This window comes from Sus scrofa, chromosome 7 (assembly GCF_054392235.1).
Source record: "Sus scrofa isolate SSC_HxYL_T2T_F1_AM1 chromosome 7, Sscrofa_HxYL_maternal_Yorkshire_Landrace_v2.0, whole genome shotgun sequence".
Taxonomy (NCBI): domain Eukaryota; kingdom Metazoa; phylum Chordata; class Mammalia; order Artiodactyla; family Suidae; genus Sus; species Sus scrofa.
The window spans coordinates 77,331,845-77,351,147 of NC_139389.1; the positions used below are offsets into that span (position 1 = coordinate 77,331,845).

The window sequence follows — 19,303 nt, forward strand, 5'->3', positions numbered from 1 at the left end:
CTAAATTTTATGGTTTTCAATGATCTTTTTTTTTTAAAAAACTTGTTAATGACTTAATAATTATCCAATATCAGAAGCTAGTAAAAGCACAAAGTAAACCCAAAGTAATCAAAACACAAGAAATAATAGAGTAGAAACGAATGAACAGAAAAAAATAGAAAAAAGAAGCATTAACCCTATCTAGTTCATTAAAAGGATTAACAAAATTGATAGAGTTCCTGTCATGCCTCAGTGGTTAATGAAAACGACTAGTATCCATGAGGATGCAGGTTTGATTCCTGGTCTCACTCAGTGGGTTAAGGCTCTGGCGTTGCCATGAGCTGTGGTATAGGTCACAGACATGGCCCGGATCCCACGTTGCTGTGGCTTTGGCGTGGGCCAGTGGCTACAACTATGATTGGACCCCTAGCCTGGGAACCTCCATATGCCATAGGTGCAGCCCTAAAAAGCCAAAAAACCCCCAAAACCAAACAACAACAAAATAAAAAGAAAACCGAGAATCCTATCGTTAACCAAGAAAAATTCCACTTACATGATGTTCTAGAATAGACAAGACTAATCTATGGTGGAAAAACACTAAGACTATTTTGGAGGCAGGCTTTAACCAGGAGCAAGGATTAACTGGCAGAGGCCATAAAGGAATTTATGGTGTAATGGTTCTATATCTTGATAGGGGTTTAGGTTACTCTGGTGAATAACACATCTGACAAAGCGCAAGAACGTACACTCAAGATATGTGTATTTCAGTATTGTAAAGTTTAGTCCCAAAGGGTAAAACAAGAACAACAAAAAAACTAAACAAATAATGAAATCTAGTTAATATAACTGGCACTGAAGTATTAAGGGGGAAGTGTACTGATATCTACAATTTACTATGAAATTAATAAGGTAAACTGGAGCAATGAATAGAATGACGAATGGAGACACAGACAGCATATAAAGCAAGTATGATAAAATGTTCATGGGGAATACACATGTGTTCCCTGTAAATTGTCTTTAAATTTTCTGTATGTCTGAAATTCTCATAAAATTACTGGGCCACCATATGAAGGTTAAAAATACAAAAAACTACATAATGTGGGTAAGAAAGCTGTGCTGGACAAAGGTGAAAGGAAGAACTGCAAAAAACAGGGTAGTTATGATGCTGATGGCAGCCAATGAAAAAATAAATTATGGATATTATTGGTCAGTCTACTAAGTATCCAAGCAGTTTAAGCTTTAAAAGTTAGTTAATATAATTACTTGAGAACATTAATGAGACTAATACTAAGAGAATGTTAATACTTTGTACACTTCAGCTACTGCTGTCATTAACTGTCAAGGTCAATGTAATTCTGCTGTATCACTGAACACATATAACCACCCCCTCCCCAAGAGTTACTTAATTTCTCAGCCCAATTTGTGATATGCTTAGACAGTAAGTATAAGGAAATGCTGAACTGAATTTTGCCTGAGTACACTATACCAATTTAAAAATTTTTGAATTAAAAATAGATTTGGGATAAGGGAAATATTATTATTTATAACAGTTTTCTTTAGAGTCGTCCATGGCAAAACCTTACATTCTTTAGCTCTACAGCCTTTAGTTTCAGCTTTCAGATGAATATGATCATCTTGCTCTCTTTTGAAAAATATCAAAAGCAACTTAGAAACAAACTAAAAGGTACACTTTACCTGTTTTATGAACTGTGTAGCATTGAAAAGTTCACTGCAACCATATAAAATGTGCTTGCCTTGTTTCCCCTGTAAAAAATCAGAGAGAGAACTTAGATAAAAGTAGATATAAGTAACAAGTAATATTTTAAATATTCCCAAGAAAAGGGATTAACCGTAAGAAGACTTTTTGTTATTCTTAAAAGTTGTATTTTTTTAGAAGAGTATCAGATTTTAATGTACACATGTCTATTCTAAAATGACATGGAATAATGTAGTGAAATGGGCATAGTTTTTTCTTTCTTCTTCAAAATACATGTGTTGGGTATACTCTCAGTGCCATTTACTCTGAAAATAGAAGGAATATGGTAACTGACACATTTCATATGAGCACCAATCATTTGTAAAATCTTAGGCCAACATTCTTCCAATGTAGGATCTGTAACTACTTGAAAACATTTTTTGGAGTTTTGTTACGGTGAAAATATATAGTGTGAGTAACATGGAATGTCATTTCAGACTCATTTGTGATAATAAGGTATTTATACCCCATTCTATTCTGTAACTCTATGAATTTCATTCTTAATTTTGATAGAATGTTGGAACCAATTACAGCAGTCAAAATTTTGACTGGACTCCCAAGGCAACAGAAATGAAAGCAAAAATAAATAAATGGGACCTAATCAAGGAAACCATAAACAAGTAAAAAGACAACCCACAGACTGGGAGAAAATAGCTGCAAGTGATAGAACTGACAAGGGTTTAATTTCCAAAATATACAAACAGCTCATACAATTCAATAAAAAAAAAAAAACTCCAACCAAATTGAAAAATGGGCAGAAGACCTAAATAGACATTTCTCCAAAGAAGACATACAGATGTCAACAGGCATACGAAAAGATGCTCATCATCACTAATTATTAGAGAAATGCAAATCAAAACAACAGTGAGGTACTACCTCACACCAGTCAGAATGGCCATCATTAAAAAGTCTACAAATGGAGTTCCTATAGTGGCTCTGCAGTAACGAACTCGACTAGGATCCCTGAGGATGTGGGTTCAATCCCTGGCCTTGTTCAGTGGATTAAGGATCCGGTGTTGCCGTGAGCTGTGGTGTAGGTCGCGGATGCTGCTCAGATCCTATGTTGCTGGGCTGTGGAGTCACATCTCACTCACCTTTTTTTCAAAATGAGATGGTCATGTGCAACAATTACATAGGGTCATATAATCAGGATTCTTGAAGTGATATTCACATAAGGTTAGAGGTCACAGTACATAAGGAAACATTCCACAGGTCCAAATTCTAGACAGAGCTCCCAAGACCCTGTATCTCAGTAACACAACACATATTTCAGTAGAGATACCTTGGTCTCAGGGGAGCCCCAGTCTTGTCCAAGGAGGGGTCCTTAATGCATCTCTGATTACAGAGCTAGAAGCAGGGTGCATGACCAGGCTTAACAGCAGAATCAAAAAAATATGACACAAAACAGGAACGAACCATTGATCTTTACATTTTCTATTAAAGAATGCTGACAAGCTAGTGCCAATTTCCTCCTAGTCTATCTTGGAACCTGGCGCCGGCCTATATTAATCACTAGTTAGTACATTTCATTCAGGGTTGGCCAAACATCAGCACAGGGTATTAACTGGCTGAGATTAATCTTATATAACTGACACTCCCTCTATCCCCCCTCTCCACCCTTAAGTTTTCTTTCTTTCTTTCTTTTTTTTTTTTTTTTTTTTTTTTTTTTTTGTCTTTTTAGGGTCGCACCTTTGGCATATAGAAGTTCCCAGACTAGCAGTCAAATCAGAGCGGTAGCTGCTGGCCTACGCCAGAGCCACAGCAACACAGGATCCGAGCCAAGTCTGTGACCTACACCACAGCTCATGGAAACACCGGATCCTTAACCCACTGAGTGAGGCCAGGGATCGAACCTGCATCCTCAAGGATGCTAGTCAGATTCATTTCTGCTGAGCCACAAGCGAACTCCATGCTTTCTTAACTCTAATCATTTGTCATCATTTTTCATCTTTCACAGCATTTACAGAATACAAAAACAAGGACAGATACAAAAATTATCATTTTTGTATCATCCAGTCCTCACTAATTTAACATCGCAGCTTACCAATATTCTGGTGTAAAATTCTTAATTATGTACAAACTTGATACTTCCTCCTCCCATTAAAAACTGAACTGTATGAAATGTACCAAAATTTTGATTCAATGTGACAATTATTAACTAAACCTAGTTCATTCTCTAGCCAATCACCTTCCATCAAAAGAACAGCCTGTAATGTCTTGAGGTCAAATTCCCAATACATTTATTTGGTCACTGATATCAGTATTATCCAATGTCTGGTTAAAATACAAATCATATTAAGTTTATGAAATATATCAGTGGTATACTAAATAGCAGTTACATTATGAGCTAGAGTAACATCATTACTAAATAAATCAGCTAGAATTATTATAGTATTTTGTCTTCCCAACAATAATGCCACTTGCCTTGCCTCTTGTTTTGTGAACTTATAAATCAAGAGCCATGTTAGATTACTCTCAATTAAAAATTTCTTGGGAGTGCCTATTGTGGCTCAGTGGGTTAAGAACCCAAAGCTGTCTCTCTGAGGATGCAAGTTTGATCCCTGGCCTTGCTGAATGGGTTAAGGGTCCAGCACAGGTCACAGATGCAGCTCAGATCTGGTGTTGCCATGGCTGTGATGTGGGCCTGCAGCTGCAGTTCTGATTCCACCCCTAACCTGGTAACTTCCATATGCTGCAGATGTAGGTATACCCATAAATTTTGTCTCATACTACAAGGTTGTACCAACTTGGGTTTCTAAATGTCATGAGGGAGGCTGTCACAGACCTACTAGCTCAGTTTCCCCTGAATGAGGCTGAATGTTACCAAAAAAAAAAAAAAAAAAAAAAAAAAAAAGAGGATTATTCAGATCAAAGAAAACAGTAAGACCGAAAGGGATTTTTTTTTTTTTTTTTTTAAAAAGCATTCTCAGGATAATTAAACCAGGTAGCTCAATAGATACTAAACATTAATGGTTTTAAAGGGCATCTATTAAAAACCCATAACTAACATCAAATGGTTAACGTTTGGACGCTCAATGATGAAAGACTGGATGCTGTGCCCCTAAGATCAGCAAGATAAGGAGGTCTTCTCTGGACTCTGGACATTGCATTTGAGGTTGAGCTAAGGTGGTTAGGCAAGAAAAGGAAGGGAAAACATTCCAGATAGGTTAACGAAGACATTAAATTAACTCTGTGCACAGAAAACATGATCTTGTATACATATATATATATATATATAAAACCAATTAGAATAAATGAGTTCAGCAGGGTTGCAGAACACAAACCAAAACTTAGATTTCTATACAGTTGCAATGAAAATCCAAAAATGAAATTGAAACAATTCCATTAAAAATAACATAAAAAATACACAGAATAAACCTGATGAAAGAAATACAAAGCTTATACTCTGAAAGCCACAAAAACTGCAAATCAACAACAAAAATATTAAGATCTAAACAAATGAAAAAACATTCCATGTCATGGATTATTAGATTTAACAGTGTTAAAACACTTCCCAAAACTTATCTACAGATTCAATGCAATCCCTATCAGAATACAAATGGCATTGATACTGATTCTCAAATTCACATGGAAGTGCAAGGGACCCAGAAAATCCAAGATAATCTTGAAAAAGAAGGATAAAGTAGGAGGACTCATATCTTGATTTCAAAACTGACTACAAAGCAATGGTAATCAATACTGGCTCAAGGACAGACCTATGGATCAATGGAATAGAACTGAGAGTCCAGAAATATACCCATACACATATGGTGAACTGATTTTCAATAAGGCTGCCATGACCATTCAAAGGAGAAAAAATAGTCTTTTAATAAATGGTGCTGGGAAAACTTGGATAGCCATATGTAAAAGAATGAAGCTGGACTTACTTCGTATCATACACAAAAATTAACTCAAAGTGGACCTAAATGTAAGAGCAAAAACTATAAAATCAATAGAATGAAACTACAGAAACTATAGAAGAAAACATTAAGGGTAAATCTTCATGACAATGGCTTTGGCAAAGAATTCTCAGATATGACACTAAAAGCACAAGCAGCAAAAGGAAAAAAAAGATAAATGTTTATACTTCAAAGGACACCATGTAGAAGGTGAAAAGATCAAATAATGAGAAAAAATTTTGCAAACATTTATCAAGATAAGGGACTTGTATCTAGATTATATAAAAAACTCTTACAACTAAGCCAACTGAAAAATGGGCAAAGGATCTGAATAGATATTTCTCCCAAGAAGATATACAAGTGACCAATAAGCTCATGAAAAGATGCCTGAATCACAAGTTATCAGGGAAATGCAATCAAAACTGCAATGAGATACCACTTCAAATTCACCAGGATAGCCAGAATAAAAAACTCAGATAACAAGTGCTGGTAATGATGTGGAGAAATGAGAATCCCTATACACTGCTGGAGGGAAAGTGCATTCACTCTGCAAACAATCTGGCAGTTCCTTACATGGTTGAATAATAGTTATGATGACCTAGCAATTCCACTTCTGGGTATATACCTAAGAGAAATGAAAATATATGTTCACACAGAATTACAATGGCCTTTTACCTACTGTTCCAGGTGGAGACCAATAGGTTTTATCCAGAACACACACTCACTTTGGATGTGGATTTACATACCTGGTGAATAAAGCAAATACCTTTAACACCACAACAGGAACTGTTTTAATTTGGTAAGGAAACCCACTGTGGTGCAGGTGCAGTTCAACAGCATGCTAAGAAGCATCTTATACAACAGAATGACATGATAAAACTTATCAAACACAAAGCAGCAGACCAACTGAAAACTACAACTGACATCTGAAATATCTACTTTCTAAATTAGGCACATCCCCTTCTAATAGGAGAGAGAAAAAGCGGCTTGCATGATAGGATGTGTGTTAAAACATAACAGACATTTAATTAAAGGGGGAAGTGACAGCAGAGAGATTGTTGAGATACTGTAGGAAAACCAGGGGAGGGATGAAGTGGGATCATAACACAGAGACCAATAAAAATTTCTTCTGCATTTCTAAAAATGTTTCTTTTTCTCTGCCTGATCCTGTATACAGGAATATGAATTCCACTTACAAGGTCTGAAGAAAGAATTAACTGCAAATAAGACATCGAGATGATCTCTCTAGATCTGTCTGAGGAAGGATAGAATGGGCTGTTTCTGCTTTTCACCTGTATAAAGTGGGATTATTAGTTTCTGTATCCTTACTAACCAGTGGACAACACAGTTCTATAAACTTGCACTTATCCCACCTACCTCCTGTGACTGGGAATTGAAAAAGGGAAAGTCCTGGCCAATCTCATACTGTTGCCAGCTATATATCAGCTGTCTTGCTGAATCTGATAGTCTTTTAAACCAGGGACCAAATTCTGAGTGAAAACTATTGACACATGGGAAGATGGAGAAGTCTTAAATCTCAGAAAGGGAGCCAATAAGTAAATAATACAAAAAAATTAAAGCTAACATTATCTTGGTACCTTGTAAGAGGCTGAGAGCAAGAGAATAATGCTCTTGGCTATATTTATAGATGCCCATAAGACCTGCAGAAATAGCCTACTTTATTTGAAGCTGAACTCCAGATGGGTTCTGAGAGACTGATGGAGGATTTTATCTGCACTTTATCCATGTGCTATCTTGATGATGTTAGTAACATCTAGGGAATAAACACTTAGAATAATTTTTATGCTTTTTTTTTTTTTTTTGTTCTACAGATTCTCATTTTCCAGGTTTTATATATTCCAGAGGATCCCTTTTGAGAGGCAAAATTAGGACAGTGTTGCTGCTCAAATGAATACAAAAAAATTTTTGCCCAAAAATGAGCCAAAGGAGTTCCCATCATGGCTTGGTTAACGAATCCTATTAGGAACCATGGGGCTGTGGGTTCGATCCCTGGCCTCGCTCAGTGGGTTAAGGATCTGGTGTTGCCGTGAGCTATGGTGTAGGCCGCAGATGTGGCTTGGATCCTGCATTGCTGTGGCTCTGGTGTAGGCTGGTGGCTACAGCTCTGGTTGGACCCCTAGCCTGGGAACCTCCATATGCCGCAGGAGCAGCCCCAGAAAAGGCAAAAAGACAAAAAAAAAAAAAAAAAAAAAAAAAAAAAAAAAAAAAAAAAAAAAAAATTGAGCCAAAGACCATTGTGTAACTATGAACCTAAGTGATAACCTGTTAAGAAACATACATGGATACAGTGACATAAAACACCCACTATATCCCTGATTAGTCATAGTATCATGAGCCCTGCTACCTATACAACATGTTCTTTGTGGGAGGAGGAAATAATCAATGTTAAAAACCAAAACTCTAAACTGAAACCAAGTAAAGGATAACTTGGTGGGCTTACATATCATATCTACCATTGATAACCCTGATGTTATTCTATGAAGGTGACTGATGAAAGAACTAGACTTAGTTAATAAACAATTGTTATACTGAATCAATTTATTAATACATTTCACAAAATTAAAATTTCTGTGGTGGAGAGAAGTAAGAGTTGTGAGGCCTGTGCATTAAAAACAAGTTTGCACTGGAATATCTGGTTAACTGCAGTGTTTCTTTAACATTACACCTGCATTTCACTCACTATACTACACAAATGATTAGTATTTTGGTTTTTATCTTTCTTGTTTTTCTATTTATGTTAAATGTTAAAAATAATGCAGAAAGAATGCTGCAAATGTAATTAAGAAAGTTTATCCAAGGATGGGAATAAGTACAGGATTAACTTGCAACCCTGTGTTTATCCCTAGGAACACACCTGGAACCAGTCATGTTACTAACCCTTGGCCAAATCCGAAAGAAATAGGTTAATAAAGCCCTGCACAAGGGTCAGAGACTAAGGGAAAACCTGCACTAGCTTGTCAGACCGTTTATAGAATTGTACAGACTGACTGACGGTTTGCACCTGGTTTCTGTTATGTTCTTTTGGTTTCTGTTTTTGAGCCTAGTCATGCAGTCTGATTCTGGCTATAGGATGTTCCCTTGAGACGAAGGTATCTGACATAAATCTTGGTGATGGTTCACACCCTGAAGATGAAGCATGTTCTGAGCAACTGGGATAAGATCCTTGGAGTTGTACTGGTAGTTTTGAAGCTCTGTGACATCTGCCTATATATTTTTCCTCCTACTACACAAAAAACTTCTACCTCTACTGAAGTCATGTAATACAGGAATAAGGACTAATCATTATTTAATGTTAAGTGAATAGAGGAAGATTACAAAAGGTCATTCTAACAATCACTAATTCTGTTACCTCTCCATTTTAAATGGTGTTTTTGCTCTTCAAGTTTCATCATTTCACGTTCTTTTGCTTAGCTGTCTGTCACTCCCTGCTGCTGTTAGCTCTAAATAGCACATACTTCTAATGTGCTACCTTTAAAGTCCCTGTATACTGAAAAGGCAGACACTCCAAGTTTGTTGCAGACTTAGGTCAGTAAGATGAGACAAAAGTGCTCATTATTCAGGTAAATGGGGTTCAGGAAATCATTTCACAAAGGAGACTTTTTTGGAAGAGGAGCTTATTTGAGGTCTCTAAACATTTAAAGTCAAATCAAGACAGGTAACTGCAAAGCACATTACATCAACAAGATATATTATTTTCCAGATCAAGTACAATTTTAGGCTAGAAATGAATGTGATAGAAAAATAATGAACATATGGGCCTTTCCCCCTAACTGCCAGGTCTTCAAACTACTTCTAGAAAAGGGGTTATGTAAGACTCAAGAGAGCCAGCAGAAAATGCTAATATGTTGAAGACACAGAACAATTGTGAAACTTAAAATGATAAAAGAAAATAAAGGCCAAATGTACCTTTATGTAGTCAACAAGATTTTGATATTCAATGTAGTTGCCTCCTCCCACCACAAAAACAATTGCCTAAAAATGCAAACAGAAAAAGGAGGTCAGTTTAAAGAAATATGTAAAACAGTATTTTAGCTTTCCAGCAACATGGTGTGTATGATGGAGTCTATTCCACAACTTAGGATGTTATCTTTTGCTAGCTAGTACTTTTTTAATTACGTGCTTGACGCCACTTTAACTGTAAATGAATTTATTTTCAAAAAAGTCTGTTAAATTATAAACTTATAATGTCTAATAATAACTTATAACCTCTAATGTCTACTGAGTAGTAAAAGTAGAGATTTTTCAGAAACAATTCAGAGGAAAATAAACCTCATTCTTCAATTAAACAACACCGAATGAATCCAAAGAGCTTTTTCTAAAAGTCATTTCAATTTGATGTTATTTATAAGAATCTTGGTTACTCAGAATTGGATTTATCAAGACTGGCATACAGTAATCATCATAAAGCCATATTTAGGATAAAGATATTTTTCATGACTAATTGGTCACCTTTTCATCTTTCCATTTTAGGGGCAGAGAAGTTTTATATGAACTTACCTCTTGGAATGGATTTTTATTCCTTGGAACTGAGCTGTAACAACAACAACAAAGCCATACTGAAAATTTCACCCAAAGCTTTTCTTACAGATAAAATAGGCATGGGAAACGCAAACATGCACATGTACTCGTGCACTATTAGCTATGTATTTATAATTCTTCTTCTTTCATCTCTTTGAGCCAGGTGGTAAACTGAGATGCAGAGGAACAAATGAGACAAAGTACATGTTTCCCGTCTAGATGGGAATGGGGCAACCTGCTGACTTTAAAATTCTAGAAGACTGAGAGGAAAAAGGAAAGAATGAGCAGCAGCTTCCATAAAGAGTGGAAATCTGGGTATAAGGGGAATTGAAAAAATATATTCTGTAGTGATAAGCTATGTGAAATTTTTAACATATTCAACAGATCATACCTAGTCTGTATCTACATTTGTGAAAAAGCTATGTAAAAACATGTATGGGGAGGATAACAACTTAGGAAGGAAAGTGGGGACTGAAGGAGGGATCTGTATTTTGTTGTAGCTTATTTACTATATATTAATACTACATATATTAATTACATATTTATTTATATATTTATAGTATATTTCAAAAATACATTCTTGGTGTCCAAGAGATCATTTAATATAGACAATTATATATATAACATATATAAATATAAAATATATTTATATAAAATTTATATAAAATATATTAATAAATATAAATATTTATTGGCTGTAACCACGGCATGTGAAAGTTCCCAGGCCATGGTCTGAACCTGTGCTGCAGTTATGGCCTGTGCTACAGCTGCAGCAATACCATATCCTTAACCTGCTGCACTACATGGCAACTTCTGACACATATTTGTTTTAAGTGATAAAACAGGCTATACAAAGATAACTTAGGTTTTCTTCATAAGTCATTTTTAAAAACCTCAACCAAGGGGAGATACTTATTATACCCTCTCAATTATTCAGAGGCTGATTCCACAGTTCTGTTTTTTCCTCATTTCTGTGGCCTGTCTGAATACTCCACAGAAGAGGCCAGTACCTGCCTTGACTGAAATGCCTCATAATGTTTAACTTCCTTCCAGAGTGCTTTAAGTTTCTCTAAGTTTAGAGAAGAGATGGGGAGAGGTGAGACTTAAGTAGCACAGCATTACTAGTTTTTTTTTGGTGGGGTCTTTTTGTCTTTTTAGGGCCACACACGTGGCATATGGAGGTTCCCAGGCTAGGGGTCTAATTGGCGCTGCAGCTGCCGGCCTACACCAGAGCCACAGCAACGTGGAATCTGAGCTGCATCTGCGACCTACACCACAGCTCATGGCAATGCCAGATCCTTAACCCACTGAGCGAGGCCGGGGACTGAACCTGTAACCTCATGGTTCTTAGTTGGATTCATTTCCGCTGTGCCACAAAAGGAACTCCGCATTACTAGTTATTAAAAACCAAGATCTAATTGTGACAAGACAGCTCAGGAGAAGGCTAAGTCCATTAAAAATAAAACTGTGTTTCTCTGTCAATGCCAATATTCCTCTTCATTATCATATATAAACTAGAGGGAGGATTAAAATAATTCCTCAGAAGTTTCTGAGAAGCAAAATATAACTATTAATGCAAATGCAAGGAAGGAAAAATTGTAAGCTGGAGAACATCAAGATAGGAAAAGAGTTGTAAATCCACCATTTTAAAGCATACGATTGGTGCTCCCCCCCCGGCTCTTTTTTAGTATATTTAGAGTTTTATAACCATCACCACTAATTTCAGAAAATTTTAATCACCCCCCAAAGAAGTCCCATACCCATAAGCTGTCATTCCCCATTTTCTCCTTTCTATGATTTTATTCTTTATCACATTCTCTCCTGCCAGCTTCAGGTGTTATCAGTAGCGCTTTTTCAAACTACCAATGTTAGCATTTCTGGGGAAGTTCAGAAAAGAGAATACCAAAACAATCTAAAAATCAACTATCTAGTAACTAGATTATGTGTTCAGACTACCTACAAGGATGTGAAAGCTTGGGATAAAGCAAAGACAAAGTTCTAAAAATCCCAAACATAAGATGTAGGCAAGAAACAAGCGTCACCCAAGTTTTGGCACAAAAGATCATCCCTACAAGAAGGTTTTTATTCTTCTCCTAATGTTGCCTATTCTTTCTCTGTATCTTGTAGGCTATTTTTCATACCACTAAAAAATTAAATCTTAAAAAATAATATCCATAATTAAGTTAACAAATACCATACTATGTTTGTCATAAAATACAGAAATTATTTGTAGAATGTTTCATTGCCATAAAAAGTATTTACGGTAATGGTTCCCAGGGGCTTAGATATTATGGACAAGTTAAATAAAAAACAAAAACATCTGGTATCTAACATAAAGCTTCCACCTTTTCATTTGGTCCAATAAAAGTATACATTTAAAAACACACAGATTATTCAAATTCTCCTCCCCAACACATAGTTTCTAACACCCCATCATTTCATTAAAAACAACAAACATTTAAATGTATTTGTGTGTGTGTGTATATTTGGATGGAAAAGCATCAAAATGTTAAGTGTAATTACCAGTGATTATCTCTGGATAATGAGATAACCCATACTCTTTACTTACCAGTCTGAATTTTTAGTAATAAACAGCTACTGATTTATAACAAAAAAAAAAAATCAATAAAGTTATTTCCATTTCTGGTGGGGATGGGGACACCTACAACATATCACACAAAACAAGAACTGCTTACCTGTCATTGCCCCGTAGCATTTTGGGATCAAAATATCTATAGTCATCAGTTTCCTATTAAAAAATTGAGATTTTACCATGACTAGAAAATTTCTTGTTAGAAAGTTCAAATTTAACTTACAGTATTTTAAGAATATTTGATGAATCTACTAATGAATCTATTAATTTAGTTGAGTAGGAAACCACCGCCAACACTTACTGAACACTTATTATGCATTAAATGTTATTCTAAGTGCCTTAGATGAAATTAAATAATCCCATAACATCTGTGAGGTTGTTATTACTGTTATCCTTATTTTTCAGATGGGGTACAGAGAGGTTATCTAACTTTCCTAAAGTCATATAACAAGTGTGGGAACTCTAGGATTTGAGCCCAGGTAGTCTAGTTTCAATGCCACAGGTCTTAACCACTTTGTACAATGCTTTTCAAAAATATACCTGTTTTAGGGGGTTCCCCTAGTGGCTCAGTGGAAACGAATCTGGCTAGTAACAGTGAGGTTGTGGGTTCGATCCCTGGCCTTGCTCGGTGGGTTAAGGATCTGGCATTGCCATGAGCTGTGGTATAGGTCATGGACATGGCTTGGATTCTGTGTTGCTGTGGCTGTGGCGTAGGCTGTAGCTCCAATTCGACCCCTAGCCTGGGAACTTCCATATGCTGCTGGTGTGGCCCTAAAAAAAGGAAAAAAAAAGAAAAAAAAATACTTGTTTTATAAGCTAATGCACTTAACTATTTTTGTTTTTAGAATTTTATAGTATTATTTATGTCTATGATTTTATTGAATATGCAGAATACCTAATAACAGGTTTCATAGTCTCTCTTAATTGAAACCAGATATACTTTGGAATTCTGAATTTAAAAAATTATAGCTAAGAGTCCCCATGGCCTAGTGGTTAAGGCTCTGGCACTGATACTCCTGTGGCTTGGGTCACTGCTGAGGCACAGGTTCTATCCCTGACCCGGGAAGTTCTGTATGCCACAGACCTGGCCAAAAAAATCCTAGATAGATAATATCATGCATGAACTATATATAATCTATTAATATTTTTGTAGCCAAATATATGAATATTAACATAAAATAGGATAAATAAAAACTGTAAAGTGGTTCAAATTAATGTTAGGTATGCTACCAAATGACTTATACAAAATCTTCTGGTTTTCAGAACTTTTTGGATTTCGGAAGTTGTGGATAAAGGGCTATTGGCCCCTACAATAAACTTCTTGATATTAAAGGATTTGGAAAGTACCACTTTACAGCCTGTAATGTAATTACTTCCTAATCTCTGCCTCTCTTTCCTTCCATAGCACCATCAGCCAAAGGAACTCATTCTTTCTGGATGATAAGTGACAAACAATGCATTGTAGCCACTATCTAGTCCCATTGGATGGTGCTTATCAATCACAGAACTTATTGAATTCAAAGGCAGTGTTCTAATCCTTTAACACTTTGCTCCAGGAAACCCTATTAGCCAGAACCACAGGGAAGGTCAAACCTATCTAATATCTTACCTAATCCTTTTCTTTCAATTTATTGAATCAAGACAAATCAAAGGAGAACACTTAATGAATATAAGAATGCATCCAGAATTAGATTATAGCATTTTAAAGCCTTTGAGATAAGATATGTTCAAGATTACCAGTCAGGTCTAATTTAGTACACTTTCGTTAATCTCTTCAATGCCTCCAAAGCAGTTTGTCAATATGGGAGGGAACAAGACAGGGATGAGAGAGGCTGCAGCTATCTGATGGATAAAAAAATGCTTTCAAAGAAGAAAAATTTTACTTTTTCTAATTAATTAAAAAATATGTGTAGTAATATACCTTAAGTTAAAAAGTGAAAGTCAACAGAACTAGTAAATGAACTTATAGAACTTGAAGAAATATTTGAATAAGACCTATTCTTTAGATACCCATGTGTCTATGAGAGAAATGTGGAAGATATGTATATGTTGGAATGAGCAGCTGGTAGGAATACAGGACTAATGGGTTTTGGTTCTAATTCTGCTACTAAAAATAGTGTGTCCTCTGAAAAGTCACTTAATGTCTCTTGGTTTCCTCTCCTTCAAGGTGGTAAATCACTTCTAAAGTTTCCTTAAATTCTAAAGTTCTATGATTCCATGAAGGGCATGGCATTTCCCCTAATCAATACAGTACACTGGTGAAAAATGTGGCCTGCCTAGCTCTGCCATTTATTAGCTGAATGTATATTAACTTGGGTAAGTTAATTTTATCACAATTTCCTTGTCTATAAAATAAGAATATCAAGAGTTCTCCTGTGGTGCAGTGGGTGAAGGATCTGGCATTGTCACTTCAGTGGCTTGGGTCACTGCTGTGGCATGGTTTCAATCCCTGACTCAGGAACTTCTATGTGCTGCAGGAGGAGCAAGAATGGTTCCTGGCACAAAGTACACAAGAAATTTTAGTTATTATCATTTTTCATCATCTCAACGTCTACATTAGAGACAGTAACAAAATATCCTCAACTTGCTTATATTAACCCCTTGTGGATTGGCATTTAAAATTTTGTGCACACACCACACACACACATACATATATTTTGTCATTTTAGGGCCACACTTGCGGCATAGGGAGGTTCCCCGGCTAGGGGTTGAATCAGAGCTGAAGCTGCTGGCCTATGCCATAGCCACACCAGATCTAAGCCAAGTCTGCGACCCATACCGCAGCTCATGACAATGCCAGATCCTTAACCCACTGAGTGAGGCCAGGGATCAAACCTGCAATCCTCATGAATATTAGTCAGATTTGTTTCTGCTGAGCCACAATGGGAAATCCACATTTCTTTATATTTTTAATCTTTATTACTGTTTGGGATAATACCTTCCAGAAATTTACTGCCTATTATGAGTAATATTCCCTAAGACAATTAGTCATAAATGTATACTTTTTTCAGGATTTTCAAGATGAGCTCCTTATATATTCTAGGATGTAGTAATAACAAGGTCCACTATTACTACACTGTATACCACTTTCTCTATATTGACTCCAAGACAGAACAATATGATCCTTTTTAGCTTATCAGTACAGACAATTCTCTCATTCCTTTCATAACTGCGACTGACTCCTTTGGGGCCTTTTTTTTTTTTTTTTTTTTTTTTAATAACACTACATCTTTGTTTTCACATGGGCAGATATTAAAATTTGTTTTTGCTAAATTCCTTTAATGTTGTTATAATCATGTTTTAACAATTACAACATAAGGACACATTATTCTGAAGATTCTGTTCTCACTCTCTTTCTTAGCTTGGTATCCTAAGTCTTGATGCCAAGGTTATAGTGATCCAGATCAACCCACACTAGGGTTTTGATGTGGGCAGGTTCATCCAGCCTCTCTCTATTCCAGATAACCACCTTCTCTCTAGTTGCCACAGTAACAGGATGGGCTGGCTTATGAAACAGATTTTGATGATTTTTGCATTCCTATCTTAAATTATAAAACAGCCTAAAAACCCATTCTTTAAGTAAATGCTAACATATTTACCTATTTGTCTCTCATCAAACAATTTCTCTCTCAATTTACTTTTTTAGTTCAAAAGAGTTTAGTGCCCTCTGAACAGATACACTTTTTTTTTTTTTTTTGCCATTTCTTGGGCCGCTCTCGCAGCATATGGAGGTTCCCAGGCTAGGGGTCTAATTGGAGTTGTAGCTGCTGGCCTACGCCAGAGCCACAGCAGTGCAGGATCCAAGCCACATCTGTGACCTACACCACAGCTCACGGCAACGCTGGATCCTTAACCTACTGAGCAAGGCCAGGGATCGAACCTGCAACCTCGTAGTTCCTAGTTGGATTCGTTAACCACTGCGCCATGACGGGAACTCCTGAACAGATACACTTAAAATTTTTACTGTGCACTCCTCTCCTAATTTAATTTTCATAAAATTAAACTGATCTGGTATTCTTTATATTCTACCAACTGATCCTTACTAGATCTCTTTTATTTACAAAAAATTGCTCCTTAGGATATATACATAGAATATAATTTACACTTACTTTGGATGAGAGCTGCTACAGTGGATGCAGCAGCTGAAACAATTCCCATTATCTGATTATGGCTATAAAGGCTCTTTGAGAACATGCTGTCTGCTGTGACTAAGCCCACAACAAACTCTGAGTTAATCATCTTTCATACAGTTTGTCTGGTACATTCAAGGATTTAGAAGTACAGGACAGAGGAGACAAGATGGCGCAGTAGGAAACACCTTTCACCTCCTTTCACGAAAACACCAAAATCACAACAAATAACCATAAAAAAAAAAAAAGAAAAGAAAAACTATTGAACAAGATATTCTACACCCAGAGTCAAAGAAGGAGCCATAACAATACAGTAGGAGGAGCGTTTCATGATATAATCAAATCCTATAACTGCTTGGTGGGAGATCCAAAAACAAGAAAATAATTATATCCCAGAGGTTCTCACACAGGAGTGAGAGTTCAGAGCTCCATGTCTGGCTCCCCAGCATGGACTGGGAAGAGGAACCCTTGGACCATTGGCTTGAACACCAACAGGGATTATGTGCAGGAGCTCCACAGGACTAGGGAAAACAAAGACTCCAGTCTTACAGGATCCACACAGTGCTTCACATGCACTATGTAATGACCTACAGAAAAAGCAGTGACTCCACAGGAACCGGGCCAGACCTACCTGTGGGTCTTGAAGAGTCTCATGGTAGGCTGTAGCTCACTGTGAGGGCAAGGCACCAGGACTCTTGGAGAGTCTCACTGTAGGTTACAGCTCACTGTCGGGGAAAGGCCTGCATGAGCTCTCTTAGGGGTGCCATATTTGCACTAAGATGTAGCCCCATTCAAGTGGCCTGTAGAATCTAGCACTGGGATGGTACCTCAGGCCAATCAACCAACAGAGTGGGAACACAACTCCACCCATCAGTAGACAGGCTGCCTAAAATCACCCTGAGCCCACATCTGCCTCCAAACACACCCTCTGATAAGACCCTGACCACCAGAGGGATAAGACCCAGCTTACCTACCAGTGGGCAGGCACCAGTCCCTCCCACAGGGAAGCCTGCACAGGGCCCTGGACAAATCTCACCCACAGGGGGTAGACACCAGAAGCAAGAGTAACCTAATATCTTACAGCCTGTGGAACAGAGACCACATACACAGAAAGACAAAATGAGATGGTGGAGAAATATGTTCCAGACAAAGGAACAAGATAAAACCCCAGAAGAATAACTAAGTGAAATGGAGATAGGCAATCACCTGAAAAAAATTCAGAGTAATGATAGTAAATATGATTCAAGATCTTGGAAAAAGGATGGAGGAGCAGACTGAGAAGATAAAAGAAATGTTTAATAAAAAGCTAGATTTAAAAAATGATATAATAACTGAAATGAAAAAATACATAAAAGGAATCAATAGTAGAATACATGAGGCATAATAATGAATAAGTGAGCTGGAAGACAGTGGTAGAAATCACTGCCACAGAACAGATTTAAAAAAGAGAGAAAAGAAATGAAGACAGTCTAAGAGACATCTAGGGCAACACTAAATGCACCAACATTTCTATTGTAGGAGACCTAGAAGGAGAAAAGAAGAGAAAGGCCAGACGAAAGACCCCCTTCAGATCTAGGGACACATACAGGCTGAGAGTGAGGAGAAGGAAAAAGGTATTTCATGCAAATAGAAATCAAAAGAAAGCTGGACTAGCAATACACAAATCAAACAAAATAGACTTTAAAGACTGTTATGGGGATAAAGAATGACACTACTTAATGATCAAGAGATGAATCCAAAAAGATATAAGAATTGTAAACATTTATGCACCCAACATAGGAGCACCTCAGTATATAAGATAAATGCTAAGAGCTGTAAAAGTGGAAAATGACAGTAACACAACAATAGTGGCGGACTTATAACCAACTTACAGCAATGGACAGATCATCCAGACAGAAAATCAATAAGGAAACATGTGTATTAAATGACACGTTAGACCAGAGGGACTTCATTGATATTCACAGAGCATTCCACCCAAAAGCAGAAAAATACACATTGCTTTCAAGTGCACATGGAACATTCTCCAGGAAATATCACACACTGGGCCACAAAGCAAGCCTTGGTAAATTTAGGGAAACTGCTATCTTGTCAAGCATCTTTTCTGATCACAATGCTATGAGATTAGAAATCAACTACCAAGGAAGGAATAAACTGTAAAAAAACCCACAAACACATGGAGGCTAAACAATAAGCTATTAAATGACCAATGGATCACTGAGGAAATCAAAGAGGAAATTAAAAAAAAATACCTAGAGACAATGACAATGAAAATACGATGATCCAAAACCTATGGGATGCAGCAAAAGCAGTTCTAAAAGGGAAGTTTACAGCCATGCAATCTAACCTCAGGAAACAAGAAAAAATATCTCAAACCACCTCACCTTAAACTTATACAACTGAAAAATGA

General features: G+C 36.7%; 1 protein-coding gene across 13 annotated transcripts in view; it reads right to left on the reverse strand.

Annotated features, from left to right (window-relative positions):
* SCFD1 (sec1 family domain containing 1) overlaps positions 1 to 19,303 on the reverse strand; it is a 157,636-nt gene that overhangs the window by 56,511 nt on the left and 81,822 nt on the right. For 11 of the 13 annotated variants that reach the window (XR_014810666.1, XM_084969023.1, XM_021099902.2 and 8 more), the window contains 4 exons: positions 12,870 to 12,922; positions 10,153 to 10,186; positions 9,562 to 9,627; positions 1,675 to 1,743 (listed from right to left, as the gene is read on the reverse strand). Coding sequence is in view for 10 of the 13 variants with exons in the window: in XM_084969023.1 (XP_084825149.1) it covers positions 1,675 to 1,743; positions 9,562 to 9,627; positions 10,153 to 10,186; positions 12,870 to 12,922 (222 nt within the window). In the remaining 3 variants the exon portion in view is untranslated. Of the gene's footprint in view, positions 1 to 410; positions 1,744 to 9,561; positions 9,628 to 10,152; positions 10,187 to 12,869; positions 12,923 to 19,303 lie in introns of all 13 variants that reach the window. The other 2 variants (XR_014810668.1, XR_014810667.1) reach the window with 2 other exon arrangements.